Source organism: Dreissena polymorpha, chromosome 9, assembly GCF_020536995.1.
Source record: "Dreissena polymorpha isolate Duluth1 chromosome 9, UMN_Dpol_1.0, whole genome shotgun sequence".
In the NCBI taxonomy this organism is placed as follows: domain Eukaryota; kingdom Metazoa; phylum Mollusca; class Bivalvia; order Myida; family Dreissenidae; genus Dreissena; species Dreissena polymorpha.
The window spans coordinates 66,928,487-66,952,598 of NC_068363.1; the positions used below are offsets into that span (position 1 = coordinate 66,928,487).

The window sequence follows — 24,112 nt, forward strand, 5'->3', positions numbered from 1 at the left end:
AGCGGTAGCCCGGTTTATTGGCAGACATACGTAGAATAAACACGCTGACCATGTGTTTGTACACTGTGTATTGCTTATAATCCGATAACAAAGTGCAATCAATTATCTAATCAGTCACCGATCACTTGCGGTAATGTCTTAAACAGTAACAGTGTATTTTAATCATCCAATCAGAATCAACATTTGTCGTCTGCTAATAATATAATGAGAGCCGGTTGGATAGTTGGCGCACATGATGCAACATCATATCGCAGTTTGGAATTCTTTGTTTACCGCAACAATGAGAAATAGCGACAACGTTTTTGATGTCGTTAAATATCGAAGGACGCCAATCATTAAATAAATCAAAACAATAGCGGATTCTTCAAAACGGCAACGAAACCGAAAATGAATATTAATGACAACTTTGTGAACGCGGTTAACACCTGCTAATTAGTTTGCATTGTCAATTAATTGGATTAATCGACTGTTTATCAATAATCCCATATATACCCGATTCATATTTTTAAAACCAAATTATGGGTGGTTTATATAGACAATAAGAGTCATAAACAGTTTACACAAACGTTTGAAATTGTCTAAAGTGTCAGATGAATTTCGGCATATGGTTCTATTTAAAGAAATGATGAAATAAGCTCCCAATCAGGACCGTTGTATTGCAACATGCGTAAATAACCTGCCACGGTTTGCAAGCGTTGTGTACAGCTATTTTAGGTTACAAAATTCTACATTTAAGAAATGAATTTCTTTGTCCTGGTAAAAAGCGTGCGAAAATTGGCGTGGGTGTATTTATTTGTAAATAAAAAATTTCGTAGCGGGTACAACATTGAGATCATTTAATTTCCATTAAAAGTTTCGTTGTGAATTTTAACTTAAGTACATTAAGTATATCGCGAATTATTTGGCATTGTCATAAAATATCATGTAAACACGAGTTCCTTCATTATTGAAACAATTATTGTATTGTATACTGACTGCACACAAGTGTCGTAACATACGGATGCAATACGTAAATTCGGACAGTACTTAAAGTCGGACACAAGTATATAAATGCTTTAATACTCTTGATTTCTTGAAACTCGGTATTTGTTGTTAAAAAAGGCAATTGAATTGATTAACACCATACGAGTCAATCGTTTTGATCATCTAAACGCTTTATTTACGTTTACGACTTAACGTGCTGTCCGAATTTAAGTACACATACATGTGCACATACATGTAATATCTACATGTAGTATATGCTTTTCTTTGGTACATTTACATTTAATTACACGGTGCCTGTACTGTAACATTAATTTACGATATTGACTACATGTACATCAGACTACTTGCTGTTTTATGTATATGTATGTATACATATTATGTACATGTAAATGAAGAAATAAAATAAAGATGAAAACCTGCCTCTTATCATTTTGTAGGAAAATTTTATGGGCTACCAAATATTTTTATTGGTAGCCCAGTGGGCTACCTGAAAAATAAGAAATTTGTCGGACACTGAATTTTAACGAAATCTAAAGTCTTCTAATCCGTTTTACACTGGAAATTGGTGAATACGGGTGCCGTATTCTGGTCGATTTCTATGATGAGGTAGCTCGTGTCACGTGCGGTGCTCGCCTCAGTACACGTGACCGTCACGTTGTAACTAGATGTTACGAGGAATCGGACGTCCGCCGCTGCCTTGAGGTAGATTCCGATATCTGTAAGAAAACGAGCGAAACTGGCATCATATGTGAATATTTAAAAATGCGTTTAAACGTTTAGAACTTGAATTATTACCCATTTGGCAATCAAAGGGGTTTGATTACAGATTTTTGCATTAATAATGTTAACAAATCTTTTCTAACAAATCTTTAATGTTTTGAAAAGTCGTTACCTAATGACAGCAGAAAACAATATAAAAAAAAATCCATCCCGGTGTTTCCAGTCCGGGACCTCTGGAACCAAAAGCTTCTGTGCTACCACTTTGGCTTAGAGACTTATAAACTGTATGTTAGTACAACACGTACCAAGTTCAATTGCTGATTATCCATAAATGAACCAATATTATTTACATTTTTCATACTCGGGAATGTTATTCGCTTGTTAAAACTTAATGTATGCATTTTTTTTGCAAATTTGGATGGTAGTTTACCAAATTGTAAACCAGTCAAATGAACAGTGGATATCTTTAACATTACAGAAACATGGTACGGAGCGACTTGTGCTCGTTTTAAATTAATTATTTTTCCAATGTAAATTGAAAGAATCAAAGACTACTGTTGTGATGTACATGTTGCAAACTTAATACAATCTATTCATGTATCGGGTACGTATATAAATATATTAACATCTAACGACATTGCGTCTTGCTTGGCATATAAAGTACGTTCACTAAAATACTAAACATTCTTGGACTGCCACCACTCTTCAAAGTTACAAACCAGGGTCTGAATTCAAAAAAACGTTGAAACATTATTATTTTGTATGCAAACACAACCATAAAATCATTCATATTTCGCCTAATATACAAGAAGGTTACTTTTGTCATAAATACATTATTCTATATAAGTAATGTTGTGGTCACAGGTGGCAATCGCTATGTTGGACTCAATATTTAATTTCTTACTTTTCAAATTTAAAACTATTCTTTTGTCTGAGTCTTCTTCAAAGTGAGTGCATTTGCTCAGATGATCATTTACATCGCTTTCTTTAAACTATACGATAATATTGTTGATTGTTTGTCTTTAATCTAAAACGTGGTCATGAAATACACTGTCAGACCTCCACTTCCGGTCTCGCGCACAACAAAAGGGTTCCCCTCTGGCCTTGTTGGTGAGTACGCCCCTAAAGTGCAGGTGTATGTGCCGGCGCGATTGAACGTCAGGGTGTGGACCAGCGTCTCTACCGACGCCGCCTCGCCGACACTCACCGTTGTTGGCAGACTGGTGATCGCTACGGGCTGAATATGCACATTAAATCATATGAATATTATAATTTAATCATTTCCCTCTCTTATACGCGCTTGGTCCTGTTAGTGACACTTATAAAAACCAAATTAAATTAACGACATTTTTTTAATATTTTATATTTTTATAGGTTTCATGTCGAACCTTAAGATACGTTTTTCTCAGTAAACAGCATAAAACATTAACAGTTACTCGAAGGCTGTTGTGGTGTTATGCTGATTGCATTAGCCATAACCCTTGGCTTTTGAATGGGAAAGAGTAAACCGACAATTTCGGATCCAATACTGTTAAGATCCTATAAACAATGAAGTTGATCTCTCTTTGGTATGATCATGAAATGTTTGGGCGAGTATTACTGAATAACACGTCCGTTTGGACTCGCGATCGGTTGTATAAATTAATGCATGTTGTAATTTTGTTTAAAAGCATTAATTTAACAACAAACGCCATACTTGTGCAGCTTAAAGTTATATACTTATGTCGTGCTTGATATCTATGTTCACGGTGTATACCAGAGGCTCCACAGTGATGATTACGTCCATCTGACCGGAAGCGCCGCATCTGTCCGTCACCGTGACCCGCAGCGTCTGGCTCCCGACCTCAAGAGCGGACCGAACCTTGATCGCTTGAACGGATGTGAGAAAAAGCGTCATAAATGCATTATAATTAATTCTGAAAAAATATGAGTCGCGTTCTGAGAAAATTGGGCAAAATGAATGTGCGTAAATTTCGTCCCTGATTAGCCTGTGCGGACTGCAAAGGGGAATCTGGGACGTCACTTTACGCACATGCATTGTGCCCAGTTTTCTCAGAACAAGGCACACATATATAAGAACTCCAGCTAGGTTTCGATAGAGATGTACCGGGGTTAACTCTGGAAAGTAACGCCGTTTACAATATGCGATTATAGATAAATAAATAATAATTATAGTCAATTACATGTATTCAATTAACAATGTAATTGTGTCTTTCGTGTATGGCTATAAGACGGTTTATAAAGAACGTTATTGCTGAAACATGTATGTTCAAAAGACTTATGCAGATTGTCTTCTGGTACAAACTGGTCATTTGATATCAGAAGTTGTACAGTGATTGACATTATTAACAAATTAACACTATAAACCTGGTTTATCTAGGCTGAAGAAGGCATGTGTATCCATGGTAACGGAGAGAGTGCTGATGTCATGGACGTCGTCATCGGTGTACGACACTGTGTATATGGTAGTACCAATGATCGCACCGACGCTAATTGACGCTGTGGTGACGGCGTTGGTAAAGTAGGGCGATGCGCCTGAAACCATTCACACTTTTGTTGTTGGTTAATGTTTTCGCTGAGAATGTATATACATGTATATTAGAAAATGAAACTGTGTATTAAAAAGTTAACCCATTTATGTCTAGCGTCTTAAAGTTATATACTTATGTCGTGCTTGATATCTATGTTCACGGTGTATACCAGAGGCTCCACAGTGATGATTACGTCCATCTGACCGGAAGCGCCGGCGTTGGCAAAAAGCGAAAACCCAGATGAGACGCCGCATGATGCGGCGTCTCATCTGGGCCTGCGCTGTTTGCTTAAAGGACTTCATGTAAGAAATATTCTAAATAAAGAAATAAATATTCTAGACAATCCTAATTTTGGAAATAAATTGCTCCAATTTAGAAGGATGGGAGAGTCAACTAGGCATAAATGCGTTAATAATGGCAAATTATTTTCGATTCAACGTTAGAGACTATAGGCACTGTCTGTGTTATATTTTCACGGACGAGTAAGAATGAACATATTTTCAATTAATATTTATTTTTATGAATATTTATATATTATACAACATTTTATCAAGTTCCTACTCTTTTCGAGAATCGCCCCGATTGCGTAGTCCCTGTTAGAATACGTGAGAGCCACCGTTAAGTCGAAGTTTTCCCCGACAATCGGCGCTGTGGGCGGCTGGTACCAAATTACGTCATTTCCGGTCCCCTGATCCTCGTATGGAATGATCTCGAAGCTGGGCGTGTACCTAGAAGTGAGAACGTAGGATCAAAGCCCAACCAGACTTCCCACGTTAAATTTGATGGAAGCGGCAAACGAGATGTAACATAAATGTACTACACTGGACAAAAGCTCAGACGCTTAATGTATACGCAAAGAATTAACGGATGAGTTTACGTACGGATGAGCTTTTGTCTTGATTCCAAAATATATACGGTTGAGCTTTGTTTCTATTCAAAATAAACGTATGAGCTTATTAACAGGGTAGTACAATCGCGGTTAAGCTTTTGACCACCACAATCAAATTTGACCGCTTAGCAAAACGTTTGGAAAACGTTATTCCTCGAAGTTGTACTCATACCATGACTCGTAATATTAAATAAAGAATCATACACTCGGTGATCCCTCTGATTCCCCATCTTCGCTAGATCACAAAAGGGCGCTCGGTCAACGAGTTCATTTATCTTGGATAAGCAACCAAGACAACTTAAAATATCAGTTCAATAAATAGTAATGATCTTTAAAAAAGTAGAGGACCATCATATTAAGACTCCTTCTTTAAACGCAATACGGTTTGCGACATTAACGATTGAACTTAAAATAGATTACCATCCTATATAGTCTCCTTCTTTAACTGCAATGCGATTTGCGACATTCACAATTGAACTCTCGCTCGCATCTATTCTGTCTGCAATATAAATAATTTTTTTATACTATCCCTGAATCACCGTGCATGCAAAATACTTTCCATACCAACATAATAATGATAATGCGAATGCTGAATTCACAATACAACGCACGTCAAAAACATTTTTAAAAAACATCAAATGATTTATTGAAAATAACGCTGATGACAAAATACTACACATGCCAATAATGCATAACAATATACATGACAATACAATTACTAGTACAAGCAAATACTACATTTCCAAATCCATAAATTACACCAAACATTCCTAGTCATTGTACAGCTCATATTAACATAATACATGTGTAAATACAAAGCATGTTACATACAAAGCAAGTCATAATGCAACTCTTGCCAAACACTACCCACGCCAAATACTAGTACCACAATGACACCATGTCTAGCCACAACACGTACCACATCACTAAAAATATCACCCATCCACGATCCTAAAGATACCAAAATATTGCGCATTAATACAACGCACCCCAAATAATACGAATGTCAATACAACATTTTATATAAACACGACAAACGATTATTGGACACAGATTCCCCTACATTCCTTTTTTGTTTCTAAATGTTTCCAAACTCGACCTTTGGCCCCTATTTATGACTTCGACCTATGATGTAGTGTAACATGTGACACGTCGTCATATGGAGATTTGCATGTCTGCCAAGTAATTTAAAAAAACATAAACATATACTAGCAAAAATTATTCTGGAGACAATTTGAAATTTGACCTCTAAGCGTGACCTTGAGCTATGAGTTGAGGAGACGGCTGTTATACCCGCCACGTCGTTTAAGGATGGTGAACATGTGTGCACTGTGCTCGTAAAATCCATTTTAAAACTCCAAATGTATTGCTGTGAAAAGAAATGTTCAGGCTGTTTCATGGCTATATATGACCTTCTGTGACCTTGCACTTTAAGTTAAATCGCGACACTTCGTCTTACGACGATTGACATTTGTGCCAACTGCTTAAACAGTTCACAACCCATCAATTGAGTCGTGTTCTGACAAAACTGGGCATAATGCATGTGCGTAAAGTGTCGTCCCAATCTAGGCTAATCAGGGACAACACTTTCCGCTTTTATGACATTTTTCGTTTAAATGAAGTCTCTTCTTTGCAAAAATCTAATTTGGTCGGAAAGTGTCGTCCCTGATTAGCCTGTGCGGACTGCACAGACTAATCTGGGACGACATTTTACGCACATGCATTATGCCCAGTTTTCTCAGAACACGACTCAATTTATTGTGAAAAGGAAAACAGACATGTTTAGCTGTTTTATGGCAAAATTTTACCTTTAACCTCAAAGTATGACGTTTACCTTCGGGGTTGGGAGACGGTTGTTAAATGCGACACGTCGTGTTTTGATGCGGACTGCACAGGCTAATCTGGGATGACACTTTACGTACATGCATTAAGTCCAAATTTCTCAGAACAAGGCTCATATGGTAAATTATGTCTGAGACGATAGGGATTTTTAAGCTGTTTTATTGCCAGATTTGACATTTGACCTCTTAGTATTGCATTGATGCAGAGAGAGAGGAGAGAGGTTCAGCGCTACACCGCGTATATCGGTGGTTAATATTTGTTATTTTAAAATCCATTAATATTAAGCAAACTTATGGCTGAGACAGAACTTTTCGGTCGGACATCCGGTAAGCGGGACGGACGCATAGACGGACAGTGTCCCTTCTTTCAAGGGAGAGCTAATTACTACGATTCCGAAATACTGTGTATGTAAAATAAAACCAAAAACGGTATGCCAAATACTATACTAATGGCAAATGTTACTACCCAATTTAATGCAAAATATTAACGGTTTAGAATAATTGCATGTAAAAAATTCATAATACTAAACATGCAAAAACAATCATAACGAAATGCGTATTAGCTACACATATGGATTAATGAGAAATGTTAAAATTACGCATATACCGAAATTGTAGAAGAACGTATTCTCGCCGAGAAGGAGCATGTTTCCGACAAGAGACGTGTTTTCTCGCCAAGCCTGGAAGTGAATGGTTCCATACCAAGACCGGATGTAGATTCGCCACTCCTTTATCGTTCCGCAGCAGTGAATCCGGTAAGACGAGTGTTTCGGGACAAACATGGCGCCTAGAGTGAAACCACCGTTTACAACATTATTAGGCAATGGCTCTTTGCGAATGCATTTTAGCGCCGAGATTTTTTTTTGAATTGTTAAAATCATTTATAAAAACTACATAATACTAAAGTAATACAACGAATCAGTAAACGTTTAAAAAACAGATGCTTTAATAACATAAAGACATGTCCCAACGTCAGTATTTTGACTTCTATTGCACGCGATTTAAACTTTCTTTGTGAAAAAAATGTAATGTGAAATCCTTCTATGCAAAGATCTATAAATATAAATAGATCTTTGTTCTATGCAAGATGATTGTGAATTATGATGACCTTTCAGATTTTACAAGATCATGAATCTTCCAATCGTCCTATCGTATTTATCATTCACCATATGAAACGATCATCTGCGATAAATTGTGCATATAAAACGATTTTATTTTACGAAACCGATCGACCATTGATCGCAGTTGATCGTGTTGTTCTTAGAACGTTTTGAATCGTTAACAACGGTCCACGATTGCCATGATCTTTTCTACTGACCACACGATCTTATAAGATATGAGGACCACCATGCGATCGAGTATATGATATGGGAGACAAATCGTTACAATGAACTTGTTTAAGACTATCGCAGCAATTGCTATTTCAGCCACAGATACGATATGACGCGGGTCCATACCTAATGACACGCTGCTTTCCGGTCGATCGAAATATTTTATAGATTTGAAAATTATACGAGGTTTTATCTGACAATGTCTGATATCCAGTTCAGATACGAAAACTTACGGTTGAACGAGTTTATTTCAAATTATTCCCCAATTGAGTCTCGATTCGACACGATCGGTACGGTAGGATTAGTTCGTGTACGAGTTGATACCTTACTATAAATATATAAATAATTAATTCGTTTTGTTACGATACGATACGTTAATGGTTGGTCTATCTTTAATAATTGAATCGATTGTAACCACGATGGGAGCACCGACTGGGCTCGTAATAAATGAATACAATCCGATTAATTATCGGCTACATTTATTCTAAAGATCGCAACATATCGTAACAGAAAGCAGCGTTATGTTATGACACAAAACAATTTAATATAATACGATGGTCCTCATTTAGATTTGTTCGGAGTTGATCATATATTTTTTAACAGTTGAAATATATCAAAGTTTTACGATGGACAAAATTGACTGCAAAACCTGATGATAGCCGATCGAAAGAATATTATCAAAAGGTTATCGACATTCTGTTTACATTTTATATTTGTCCGAATTTTATTCGATTTGAAAAAGCACCTGCTGAGATAATGATTATGCTAAATCAATCGATTATGCTGACTTTACCTGGATTTCGATTCTGGTTGACAAAATATGATAATGTGTGGTAATTGATAATAATTAACCCATTAATATGCCTTTTATTGAATAAATATTTAATGATCGGTTAGGTTGACTTTTAAACATCTGAACAGCGGGGTTCATCGGTTAGATTAACCTCTCAACGGCGCCAGTGAAATAGATCTGCGACGCGTTTTTATTTATGACGTCTTTTTTATTATCACAGTCTTAAACCAATATGTTAAAATGACCGAAGAAATAAAATTCATTTACAATCTTAACCCATTTATGCCTAGTGTACTCTTTCATCCTTCTAAATTGGATCAATTTATTTCCAAAATTAGGGATGTCTAGTACATTTATTTCTATATACAGAATATTACTTACAGAAATTTCCTTAAGCAAACAGCGCAGACTACGCTGTTTGCCAAGACCTTTTTTTTCTAGACGCTAGGCATTAATGGGTTAATAGGGTACCATAAATCAAATATTGTTTACCTCAGTGAAATATATAACGGTCAAGATACTGTCGATAACAACATGGTTACTCTTATTTGTTCTAGAAACAATTATGTGTCTTTAAGTATATGTCGTATGAACGAATCTGCACAAAATAATGGAGATTTCCAAACAGAGTACATGTCTTGCGCACATAAGGAGTTTTCTACTGTTTAGAAAGAATTATTTGCAATAAAATAAAACTGTTCTTTTCGTTTAATCTTTGATACACTTTTATTCTAGTTTTTGATACATCACCGTTTTATCTGTTTTGAAAAAAAAGAGTTATAAGATCGTATATACTCGCTTTCAATCTGCCATGCATATGGTCCGAATACTTTTTTGTGTTGACCTCATTTTTCACTGACGAATCGCTTTCATGGCATTTTTGTTTCCTTCATTTTCAAATTTATTTAAATTCAGAGCGTATATACAGCATATACCGGATTGTCGAGATAAACCGCGTGGTACAGACCTGTATGAACATAGCTTTAAAAATCAGCCCTGCTTGGATAAAGCTGACAAGCACTGCATATACCCCTTATTTTGTTTATTCACACAGTAATTTTTATATAATGCATTCCCGCGGCTAAGAACTGGTTATTCACTGTTTCAAACAATGAAACATATCAGTGAAAATATTAACATTTTTTTACTCCGCTATTGTGCAATGACGTCATGAAGTTATTATTACCGCGAATTAACCTTTTTATATTGTAATCACATAACAATAAAAATTGATGGTTTCTGTAAATCATTAATTTCAATTCACTCATTATCATAAAACAACATTTATTTCTTTGATAATAATTGATAATGTACAAAAACCAATGGGATATATCTGATGTAATGCGTTTTTTCAGCCACTTTCTTTTGTAATTTTTCGGAACAAAGACATAGATAATCGAAAATGATGGGACAATCTCAATGCTGCGGTTCGAAAACCTGAACCACTAGCCAACCTATCTGTATTCAACACTAGATTCTAACCTAGTATGTACTAAGTTGTAGGCATTTTTGCGGTTAAGTTTCTGATTTTATCCAGTTTTTGGTGTTCAATAAAGCCATATTTTTGTTTTGTGTGATTCGCACATATGTAAATCTGTCCGTTCTAAGTATCAGATTCTTCGCAATAAAAATAACGGTATGTGAGGTAGCGAAATTTTTCGTTGTTTTTCCGTCATACAAAATCCACTTATATGGATACGTGTGTGATAAACGAACGCAAGTGTTTAAGTCTGTCTTTGCGAAACATATACGTGCATTAAAATACTGAATCAAATAAAGCGGAAATACCATTGACCGTAAATCACGTGCGCCACCTCTTTTTTGCGATGCATAATTAATGAGCCAATTCTACTTCTGAGGTGGCGTTAAGGACCGGGTAATTTGAAATTTCACGGATGATTCTTCATGGTAAGTAGGTTTTATATATTTTTCCAACATATTTCGCAATATTGTATTAATCGGACAATGTAGTGCGATTCAGCGAAGATAAATTCATACACCACAAATGCATATAAACATAGAAGCACAGAAATTTGGAAAGTTGAGGACCTTTATAAATTGTGATATGGTGGAGTTTTTGAAAGCAAGTCGATGTACTTTGCCTGTGTGACAAGCAAATTTCAAACCGATTAATTCGCGAACGACATCAAACGATTGCGTTCAACACATACTACCGGTAGTTTCTTGCATGCACAAACAAATTGGTTTTTGCAGATCTAATAGGTAATTTTGTATTTTTTCCAAACAAGATGGAGCCAATGCCAAGGAGGTGGACCTAAGGACATGAGGTGACGCCAATGCACGATATATGAATTATCACTTGTTCCTTTGTTCCGGGGATTTTTCCCCGATAAGTGGACAGAAGGGGTAATAATCCCTTTGCATAAAAAGGGTGCTATTAGTGATGTTAATTGCTTAGAATAGTTAAGGATATGTATGCAAATGTTAAGTCACGTGTTAAATCATGTTCTTCTTATTCAGAATATTTTAGTTATGCGGTTGGACTGAGGCAAGGGGAGGTAATGTCGCCAATTTTGTTTTCTTTATTTGTTGAGGATCTTGAACTTAGCCTACAAGACAACATTAACTCTGGTTTGAATATAGATGATATTGTGTTGATGTTACTATTATTTGCTGATGACATGGCTATTTTAGGCAAGTCACCGGCTGAAGTCCAATCACATTTAGACAACTTATATGTATATTGTAATTCTTGGGGTTTAAATGTTAACACTGCAAAAACGAAGATTATGGTATTTCGGAAGAGGGGAGGGTTAAAAGATGACGAAAAATGGACATACAATGGTAATGAAATTGAAGTGGTTGATAACTTTAACTACTTAGGAACGGTTTTGAATTATACAGGAAATTTTAAATTAAACCAGGAACATTTTGTTGGTAAGGCCCTTAAGGCAATGAATGCATTATTGTTTAAATGCAATGATTATGACATAAAACCGAAAATATTTTGTCAGTTGTTTGACTCTTTTGTTGGCTCCATATTAAGTTATGCTTCAGAAGTATGGGGATTCACAAAGTCAGATGACATTGAACGCATACATTTAAAATTTTGTAAACGATTGTTACAGGTTAAAATAAATACATGTAATGTAGCTGTTTATGGAGAATTAGGGATATATCCATTGTATGTAAACAGGTTCGTTAAAATTATCAAATACTGGTTTAAAATTATTAACAATGAAAATATCATAATGCAAACTGTTTACAAACAAGCTATAAATGATTGTAATAAAGGTTATACAAATTGGGTCTCACATGTCAAGAACATGTTAAATAATTTTGGATTTGGTTATGTATTTGAAAATCCAAACGTTGTTAACGTTAATAGTTTTATTAGCGAGTTCAAATGTAGACTTGTTGATAATTTTAAACAAGAGTGGTATGGTAAAATGAATAACAGTTCTGTATTAGATATGTATAAAGTCTTTAAAACCTCTTTTGAATATGAAGAATATTTAGACTTACTTCCTAGACCATTGCGCCTATTTTTTGTTAGATTAAGAGTGTCTGCACACCCGTTGCGAATCCAAACTGGCAGATACGTTCAGAATAACATACCACGAAATGAACGTTATTGTTTATGTTGTAATGAATCTGATTTAGAAGATGAATACCATTTTATATGTATATGCCGCTGCTTCACTGATTTAAGAAAAAGATATATAAGCCGTATATATTATATCAACCCATCTGTGTATAAATTCCACAGTTTATTAGTTTCATGTGACAAAACAGTTATTTCTAATGAATGTAAATATATCAAAGAAGCTTTTGTTTTAAAAAAATACCTTGCTTAATAATGTTGTTTAATAAATTTCAGTACCGCCTTGACAGAACCTTAGTGTTCTTTCGATTGATTGTGTTTATTTGTATTTGTATTCTTACATGACTATTTCTGTGTTATGTAATGTTATGTTGTTACACCTATTTACGTGACAGAAAGCATGTGTATATATAAGTATGTAGACGATGTACTTTTGTCTGAATAAACTGTCTGTCTGTCTGTCTGTCTGTCTGTCTGTCTGTCTGTCTGTCTGTCTGTCTGTCTGTCTGTCCTTTTTATATTTCTTTGTATTTTCTATAAACGTAAATACTTAAACCAAAATCTATAAGAATATATACACATTCTTTAAAAAAACACACGATGTAAGTATGTAAATATATTAGTAACAAACTCAATTAAAAAGCCAATGACCTAAAAAAACATGTCGTACAAAACAAATTCAAAGTATGTAATATTCAATAAATCCAATAACTAAATTATCAACATTCTCAAACTTCTTTTCTGCAACAATGCGTTAATGCAATAACAAAATTCACAAAGGAATTAAAAGATGTTACTTCTGCTTGAAACGATAAGTTTTGTCTCCTATTCCAATTGCTTAATTCACTAAAAGGCAAAAGTCAATGGATCTCAAATAGGCTAACATCTGTTGTTTTTTTCCTACTGACATCTGCAACAATTAGGAAAGCGTCGGATTTAATCGTTACCTTTTGTTTATTATACCAAGCTTCTTTCCAGTTTTGTATAACCCTTTCAGTGCGGGAACCGAATTTTGAAGGTTTGTGCAAACAGTTTGGATCCAGATGAGACGCCACAAAACGTGGCGTCTCATCAGGATCCAAACTGTTTGCTATTCTGATAGTATTCTTTGAAAAAAAAATCGGAGAAAATGCTAATTTTTTAAATTTAGCAGACGACAAATTTCCCAGCATGCAAAGGGATAATATTCAATAACAGAAATCTTCAAAGTCTCGTTGCAACACATGTCTCTTCATAAGTATGTAGACTTTAATTTATGATCATATTTCATTACGACCGTATTAAAAAAAATGACCGAACACTCAATCTGGAATACGACACAAAAAGTGTATGGTCGGCATGGAAAATTAAAATAGCTGAAAATGGGCATTTGTGCCACCTCCTGTCATTAGCGCCACCTCCTTGACATTGGTTCCATCTCTTTTGGAAAATGTCAAAATTATCTATTAGATCGACAAGAAGCCAATATTTCTGTGCATGGAACAGCTTATACGTGTTCAAAGCAATTGTTGATTTCCTCGTCACAGGCAAAATACATCGATTTTATTTTAAAGACATCACCACGCCACAACTTATAAAGGTCATCACGTTTTCAAATGGGCTGTTATTATATGTTTTTGTACATGTGTGGATTAATAAACCTTCGCTGAATCGCACTATATTGTCCGATTTTTTTCCTTCAAATAATGCGAATTATGATGAAAAAACACCATATAAAACCTACTCACCATTTCAAAGTTTGAAATTTCAAAACATCCGGTCCTTAGCGCCCGATTTTAGTATTTGCTCATTTATCAAGGCATCGCAAAAGAGAGGTAGCGCCCGTGATTAACGGCCGTTTATAAGTTTGAGTTAGTGACAATCGTCTTATAATGCATTAATCGCATGCTGTGTAACTGTTTGAGCTATGGACACGAGTCGTATACATGTATTGCTCTCATGCTATTCAACTGTTTAAGCTATGGATACATGTCTTACATTGTTCTTATGCTATGCAACTGTTTAAGCTATGGACAGGGGTTTTATATAGATCTCATGCTATGCAACTATTTGAGCTATGGATACGTGTCTTATATTGCCTTAATGCTAATGAGCTTGGGACAGGGGCTTACATTAATCAAATGTTACGCCCCTGTTTGCATTTGGTTAACTGGTCTTACATGGTCTTATGCTAAGTAACTGTATAAGGTAATACTGTACCCCCGTAGTTTATTGATTGTAATACGTGACGCTTACAACGACATAAAATGAACTAGAACTTGCCCAAAACACGGTATGGCCAGTTGAACTTATATGTGTCTTGTTCTGACAAAACTGGGCATAATGCATGTGCGTAAAGTGCCGTCCCAGATTAGCCTGTGCAGTCCGCATTAAGCCCAGTTTTCTCAGAATAAGACACATATAATAACAGGGACTTACCCTCGTATGTGAGAACATTGGTGATCACTGTAGATGGATCAGCTTGACCTACTACACTTCCGGTCGGGCATGCTGGGTCTGAAATCGGAAGTCAAGTCCAATATAGAAACACGTTACAATCGCAGAAATGCAAATAAAGGTAACGCAACTCAGGCGATTTCATCCGTTTTTATAACAAATCTAGTTACGATAATAAAATCCCCTATGTATATAATTTTTGCATGTTCATGTCCTGCAAGTGGATAACAAACAAAGTATACCGGGGTAGGTCTTAATTTATCTCATCTGACCGTTGTTTGGTATTCTTGAGAGCAATCTGGACAATCGAATAAAACCAACATGCATAATGCACTGAAAAAAACTAACAAAATAATTGGAATGACAAATAAACTGAAAAGGACTTACTTGAACAAATCGGAATACTGCAAGCCTCTGTCGGAGTGGATGGGTCTATGGTGTAGCAAAAGGGACCACTGACCCCTTGACTTCCGTCTGGGTCTCGGCAGTAGTTTGACGCCGTGATGTCACTGTAGTTGTCATTCGGAAAGTTAGGGGCCCCGGAATGGAACGTGTGTGCATGCGGGCTGTCCAGTGCCCATTTTTGGCAGGTGCGCCCTGATGCCGTCACGGATATTGTGCCGGTGTAATCAACGGCGTTCAATCCGTCCCAACATGTCGAACTCGCTGAACACATAAAATGTGAAGACTTATATTTTACTTAAGCGTTTATTATAAATATAGTTTGATGTTTCTACTAAAAATATATGTATTTTAACACAGTAGCGTTATTACGCCATGAGCAAAAATAACAATAAATAAAATTATTCCATATTGTATCTCGTTATAACGAGAAAAGTTGTATAATTAGCCCAATTAAGTATTTTTATATGATTTTTTTACTCCTGGCCGAGAACGCTTCCAAATAAATGACGAATCATAAAAATGTCGCGATGTAGGTTAGTTTGGTTTGTTTAAATACACTATTACAATCAACTAGTAAAAACACATTAATACTCAAAATAAAGATACATTACAGCTTACTAAGATTCTTGTTAAACACAATACAGTTATTAACATAAACAAGACCGGCGTTGGTATTTACACTTCATAACAGTATTTGGTAAAAACTTATTAAGAATTATTATTTTCAGCAATTTTCTGCAAAATAAGTACCTTGTACCAAAGAAACGACATAACAGTATGTTACTATTCCAACGACAAAATAGTGCACTTCCATACAGAATAGATTTAATAAAAAAAAACAATGAACAGAACAAATATCGCAAGTATATCAAGCAAACGTTTAACTTCATTTAAGTGCACTTGGGATCTGTATATTTTACTTATTTAAAAAGTAAAATCCATAATCCGATTAAAGATGATTCTTTCAAAGATGCTAATGAAGGGTATTGAACCCGCACGAAGGGAATGACACTAATTTACATTCGAATTCAATTATCATCATCGACCTTTCACGGCTACATAAATATTGCGGTCATTAAATTGTGATTCAAATGAAAACCGTTTTAGATTATCCTTCAATATTTAATGATGTGTGGCATTTACTAGGACTTGTTTGTAAATGGTAGCTTAGAAATATAATTTCGTCATGTTTAATACCTCTGTAAAATATGTAAACATTTTACTTCAAACAAGTAAATTACTTATACTGTATATTTGGAAAACTTGAGACTTTAAACCATCAAACTAGTTTAATAGACAAACTATGAATACAAAGCTATTTTGATTTCCTCAATACTGATGTATCATATGACGTTAACGAGATACGTCAAGCCCAAAGCAGGTCGTTCACTTACCTTTAAACCGTGCGAAAATGGAATCAGAGAGTCGTATTCAATCACACATATGATTGTAGCGAACAGAATAAGATTGTACCTAGATTTGTATTGAACTGAATTGATTTAAGATTTACTTTTTAAAATTCCAATAATTGGATTAAAATGTTTTCCTTTGATAGTCAAGTAATGTTTACTGAAAAGATTACTTGTACGGATGTGAACTTCAGAAAATGCATTGCAATATCCGACCGCATTTAAACTACCTAGCACCTTTTGAGAAAAGGGAAAGATAGACGTTACTAAAAAAGTGAGCGTTCAAAGCTAAATACATTTATTTTATCAAATAACAAACATAACTTTAAAATACTGTGATGAAAAAGTGAAATTATTCATTCCTTATTCATTGTACGCTTTCTTAATTATAAGTTTTCTGTTACCATAATATTTGTTATAAACTTTATATTTTTCCTTATATGGCTAAAGTAAAAAAATTATAACACTCAAATCACATTTATTATCCAATCATTACTAAACTTGGTCAGAACTTTTGTTCTTATGATATCTTGGATGAATTAGAAAATGGTTCTGGTCTGTTGAAAAACAAGGCCGCGAGGGGGCGGGGTATTTTTCTTTAAATGGCTATACTAAAACCTTGCTAACACTCTAAAAGTAAATTTATAGTCCAAGCTTCATGAGACTTTGTCAGGACATTTAATTTAAGGATATCTTGGATTAGTTTGAAAAATGGTTCCGGTCTGTTGAAAAGATTGCCAAAGGTGGCGGGGATATTTTCCTTATATGGCTATAGTAAAAAATTGCTAACTCAATAGAATTGACATTAATGGTTATTTTTTTATGAAACCTGGTCAAACATTTGTTATGATGATGACACGGCTGAGTTCAAAAATGCTTATGGTTCGTCGACAAATATGGTCGCCAGTGCGCGGGGCATTTTTCCTTACATGACAGTGGTAAAACCTTGTTAGCACTCTAGAAGTTATATTTTTCATGCAACTTTGTCATTACATTTGTTCTAATGATATCTGGGTAGAGTTCGAAAATGGTTCCAGTCCGTTTATAAACGTGGCCTCAATGGAGCATTTTGTCTTATATGGCTATAGTAAAACATTATTTACTCTATCTTTGATATTTTGAACATGGTTTTAGAAACATCCCAAATGAAAATGGGTTCAGAACAATCTCAAAAGTTGAGCAGTTCAGTTCCCTAAAGTCTCAGGTGAGCCACCGTGGACCTCTGGCCCTCTTGTTTTTAAGGCTATGACGTTTTAATCCACATCCAAAATTAACAATTACGCTTTTAAGCGGTTGTTTCAAAGATAACTATTGACATCCTATGACTCAGTTTCATTCCGTTTTTGAGAAGGATTATATTGCGTTATTCGACGACTAAAACTAAATGTGTTGTTTCGCATGATAAGGTTGAATAATTAAAAGGTTCGATTACGCATGCTTATTAGTGCCGTGTGCAGAATACTTTTGCAGAAAACTTTCGCGAGATTCATCACGCACTATACCGTGACTGGATCCAAGCTGGCGGCGCCTTAATCGATTTTACATATGTTCAGACGCCCTTTCACCTCGAGGCCAGCTACGCGTCTTCCACAATATCCGAGCTGCATTGGTCGCTGTCCTGTATCAGTCAATCGGATTCAGTTCAGATATGTATGAAATATTGTTTAACATTTGTGCCTGATTTAAGTGCAGGCTTTTGCTATTTAGTCTTCCTATTGAAGTATCAATTCAGGCCACTCTTAATGTATGCTACAATGACTTTTTGTTAAGACTATGCTTATACTGTTTGTATAGTTATGCCGAATTTTAGTTATCAGTTCAGAAGAGTTACCACTTTCCCTACTGAACAGTAGTCGCCATGTTTTTGCAATATAAAACCATTACATGTCGGTTTATGCGACTATTAATATGGTCAATGAGGTTAATATCATTTGGTTTTTAGGTTATTATTGTAAATGATTTATTAATGACAATAATTTGGTTTATTGTATTATAATTTTATTACAATTGTGTCATCGACCATATTATCACTTTTACAAGTATATAAAAGCATAAATTTCTACAAGTAATTTCATAAGTCAAATGCATATGTATCAATCTCTAAGCAAATTTGCGAGGGTTATAGAATAGAACAGAACATAAAGTGTATTCGTATAATTGAACAAGTTTAGTTCATCGCTATAAAACTGACAATATATAAGCAAGAAGCACATGCATAGCAATGCGAAAGTGACAAAAATAGTACCGTATATAAAATGTGTTAACTAATACGGATTAGGCCATTACATTATATGACTAAACGTTTGCATTAATGTCCTAATTCTCATAAAGCATTTTTACAATATTTCGCGAGATTTGTTAGAACTTAAGTGTTAGTATTTGCAAACAAAAGTAAAAAATGTATGCATACTAGGTCGGTTATAATATATTTTTTTGATATACAGTTTTCTAATATAAGTATAAAGAGGACATACGATTACAAAATGATATTCGTCTTTCATATCATTTGAGCTACATATATTGCATTTTATATTGCATTTACGTTCGAATCTATGAATATTTATATGTCTCCCAGATTCAATTTTTAACATATATGACAAAAGTCTTAGTTTTTATATGTTTTTTCTTATGTTAAAGTTTTGGATTATGTTAAGGTAATAAGAAAATTCAAACCGATGTTTCAACTCTTTGTATACTTTTAATGAACTTTTAACATTTAAATTTCGCCACAAACCTATGTATATATCAATAAGTCTAGTTTTAAATATAGGGATACATTCATTTGAATTTACTGACTCTCGATACATCCATACATCTACAAAACCAGTATTTTGTAGCAAGTCTCGTACTTTGGTTATCGAATTGTTACATTGTATTATATTTTCAGCACCGTTTCTCATATAACATATTGTACTATATTATATAAAATTAATTCGTTTAACAGTATACAATTTTATAAAATATTTTATAATTCTTACATAACGATTTATATATAACGTGTATTGCCCTAGTTCCCCGTATACTGCTGCATTAGGAGTACTCATTTTGGCACAAAGTATTCGTTTCAAAAATCTATGAACTCTTTCAATATCCTCAGCATTTGAACAAATCCTAACCTCACACGCATAACACAGTATTGGCGTAACCTACGAATAAAACAGATTTAACATTATTTTAGCAGGAACGTGCATGTCTTTGGTGATTGAAAAAAAAACGACCCAAAGCCTTTAAACCTTTATCTGATAACGTTTGAGCAGTCTGTATAAATGACCCACTACTTGATAGTACAATTCACAGATAGTTAAATGATTTGACCATTTCTATTTGCTCATTATTATGAAAAAAATGCACAATATGTTTTTGTACATTTACTTTTAGCTTCATTCTATCACAATATTCATATAGATTATCTTAAGATTTTTGCATTCCTTGTTATGTTTCGGAAAAAAATACGGAATCATCTGCAAGCAATAATAAATAAATAGATAGCTGGTCCAACGTTATCATGTTTAAATAATTGTTATAACTTAACAAAGTTCGAGGGATAGTAATTAAAAGCCATGAATTCTACGTTATAAAAAATCATTTATGTGTATATACGAAAGTAATGCATACCTGGTTCATATGCACAATCTTTAACAAGTGTGAAAAACAACTGTATTGATTAACAAATAGCGGCTCGTATTATCATTTTAATTATAGGTCTTCGTGCCAGTTAATCTCAGTACTAGATAATTTATTGATCTATATCATCGATGGGCTGTTCATCCGAATATTAAACGCATAAACCATACCCGTAGCCAGGGGTGGGGGGATGCGAAATTTTTGACGAGTAAAAAAAGTGTGAACTATAAGTTGCACCCAAATTAATTTGACGAAAAACAGGTTATTTATCTTTTCCCGGAATCCAGTGAGTCTTCGTATTGAAGACAATAATGTTGAACTCAATAGACTACCGACAGATCACCATATACGGTAATCAATTTCTCGATGAAGTCATTTCCACGATAGCGCGTGATTTTTGTTTTAAAATTTTTACCGTAGAATTGTTGAAATCAACATAAGTTTTAACAGCAAAATGTGAGAAGATCTAATAAGCCGGTCCTGACGTAGGTGGAAGGAAGGTTATCCTAAATAGTTAACTAAGAATAAAAGTTGTATTAATTAATAGATTAAAAGTTAAATGACGATTTTCATATAAGTAATGTATAGTGTTTTCTAGTTTGATGAAAAAAATACCATTTTAATAGTATTTGTTTTTCATTTAATAAGAAAAAAATATACTGTTTATCCACTGAGTCAACTTTAAACTGTCTGAAAGCTATGACAACTGTACTTGTAAAAAACAAATTACCTGATTGTGGGTGCTATACATTTTTGAGTTACTTCCCTTTGATATAAATTTACCATAAAACATGCATGCAGTATGCAGACACCAATGTCAATCTATTGTTTTCATAGATAATTTCACCACCATAGACATCTGAGTTTGGTAAGTATTTAACATGTTTATTCCTTGTTTGTTTAAATATTACATGTCGTGTTTATATGTTTTAAATATTAATACGATATTTTCTCAAAGACAAGAACGAATCATCTGCAAAGTCATACAGAAGACCTTATTCATCACAAAAATTACCCAAAGGAAGTTCAAATAATGCAAAAATAGTGTGTGTGTGTGTGACCATTTGAAACACATATTTGAAACCTTCATTGAATTCAATATTCAAAGAATGTTTTCCCCAAGGCATGAGTAGTACTCTGATGGGTACTTGTTAGCGGACATTTTTCTTTCCTTTTATTTTCTTTTGACCTACCTAGTTTCAAACAATTTTAAAACAAATTGATGTTGTTTTCTGCTGATGAATTGCTTTTCTGTCTTAAAGATCATAATGGATTTTTATTCTAAACGTTATACTTGTTTGATTTCTGTTTAGTATTGATGAAGATTAGAGAATACCCAGTTTTGTTAATCAGTGTTTGTTGTACAATACACTATTAACACGTTTAGAGAAATGCTAGGTCTCTGGTACTATCCATAGTAGCAGACAAACAATTGTTTTGAAAAAAGTAAAATATTTTCTTTCAATTTGCTTGATTTATGAATGGTAAAATTTAGGAATGGTAAAATACACCAATTTTATCAAGATTCCAATAAATAATGATATTTAATACCGTTCTTATTGTTGATTTTACATTAAATAAATGTGCTGTTGCATATGTAAACAAAGTGTGTGCGACTGTATGTTATACCACATTCATGTCGATCAGTCTCTTAGTATGGTCATTGAAAGTGAAATTTCACAAACAATGTCATATACCTTCAGTCTTTAAATACAGATACACATTCACCACCATGCAAGATTTTACGTGTCATTTTCAAAATTGTCTAGGGGCAGGACCTCCAAACATCCCGATTGCAGGAGGGGGCACCCCCTCCCGCACCTACCCCCTTCGCAACTTGGTTGCCTAATAACAGTCGTTGATGGGAAAATTCGCACCCCTCTCTTCAAAACCCCTGGCTACGGGCATGTAAACATTTGTTGTAAAAACGCCTCAATGTAACACACGCTTTAGTGGTTTCAGTTTTGCACTCTGGCCTTTATGTAGCGTACATTCTCATAAATTCATATGAAGAACTGACACTATTTGGCCTCTTAGGTTTAGTCGCTCTCTTTCGACTCGCAGTATACTTTAGTACATGATTTTGACAAAAATATTTTATAATCTCCACTTTTGATTGTTTGGCCACTTTTGAAAATGTGTCTTATTAGTATAATTATATTTGGAATATTGTACCTGATTTTAGTAATGTGTTCATACTGCTACTGTGGTTATATTTATGCATGTTTTAAGAGGTTATCAGGCCATGCTTACCTCCCATCACTCAAATAAAGATTTTCTTGTGTATACACCCGGGGGGGGGGGGGGGTAACTTCCCAAATATTAGGGTAGGGTAGTCCCACTGAGACTTTCGAAATGTGACCCATTTTTATACCGGAACTCTGATAAAGTAGACCCGGTTTGATACAAGATTTTTGAAAAAGCAGAACCATTTGAATACGATACCATTGAGAAAGTGGACCCATTTCAATACACAATTTTTGATAAACTGTACCCATTTCATAACTAGAATTTGATTAAATGGCCACATTTATACTAGTATTTTAATCTCTATCATATCAATACAGTATACTTATTGAATTTGCTATTATATGTTTATTTGTATATTTCATATATGTATCATACAACTTTGCCATTTAAAAATATGTCTGTATATTGTAGTCATACAACACAATAATTCGTTAATTTTCAAAGGTCAACCCTGTCCTCATTAGCATATTGTGATTTTCAAAACACATTTATATACAAGAATGAAATTTATCATACCCATGTTGATACTGATACTTTCAAATCTATATATATTTTTATACAAGCAAATTTCTTATTTCAATACCCATATCTATACCTAGATGTTCAAAACCATACCCATATCTATAATTTTAGTCGAAAAACACCGTATATAGAAAGTTACTCCCTCCCCGGGGGTATACACATTTAATCATCGGTACTTGTTTACATACCATTTCATTTAATATTTTGCAACTGTGCATTGCCTTCAATTAATGTATGTTTAACTTATGAGTTTATTCGGTTGGTCACGTATGGTAATCCTAGGAACTACTATCCTCTCTACGTGTTTTAAATTCGTGCTACTAAGTGATAGTCCAGGGTTTCATAAACCTTTGTGCTTGGCTAACCATCCGAATATCGATGACTCCCGTCCAATTATCTTCATCTCCAAACAGATGCTTCTGGGTCATGCCTTTCTGAGCTACTTTTGGGCATATTGGTTTTTATGTCTCTGAATTCAAGGAAATGGCGTCTCGCAGCGACCTGTTACAACCCAGCGTACATTCTGGTGCTCCTCTAAATCACACAAGTTACACTTTAGACGACTACTAGGTTTTGTCATCGAAACCCTGTTAATTAAATATATGCTTTCCATCATTACCCATTATCTTTATTTACTTTACGTACCCATAACCAATGATGGTTAACCCAATTTAACACATGATTTAAATGACGAGGCTAACTAGTAGATAGTCTTTCACCCTTTTTACCAGTGCCTGTATTTTAGGCTAATATTTGTTATATATATAATATATATTTCGTTGTCTGACAGTTTAATACCGCAACGCCATTGT

The 24,112-nt window shown here is 34.4% G+C and overlaps 1 protein-coding gene across 1 annotated transcript; it reads right to left on the minus strand.

Annotated features, from left to right (window-relative positions):
* Positions 1–1,524: 1,524 nt before the first annotated feature.
* LOC127846124 (uncharacterized) lies at positions 1,525–22,788 on the minus strand. The gene is made up of 9 exons (XM_052377300.1): positions 22,782–22,788; positions 15,478–15,756; positions 15,073–15,150; positions 7,668–7,752; positions 4,797–4,963; positions 4,072–4,239; positions 3,461–3,573; positions 2,764–2,941; positions 1,525–1,700 (listed from the first exon to the last, which is right to left on the minus strand). The coding sequence occupies exons 1-9, from the start codon at positions 22,786–22,788 to the stop codon at positions 1,525–1,527; spliced, it is 1,251 nt and encodes a 416-aa protein (XP_052233260.1).
* Positions 22,789–24,112: the final 1,324 nt, after the last annotated feature.

Excerpts from the sequence above, each read along its gene's own strand:
- LOC127846124 (XM_052377300.1), bottom strand. Across the intron at positions 15,151-15,477 it reads CAGTATTCCGATTTGTTCAA|ACCCAGCATGCCCGACCGGA; the intron begins GTAAGTCCTTTT and ends TTCCGATTTCAG. Across the intron at positions 7,753-15,072 it reads CAATGTTCTCACATACGAGG|GCGCCATGTTTGTCCCGAAA; the intron begins GTAAGTCCCTGT and ends GTTTCACTCTAG.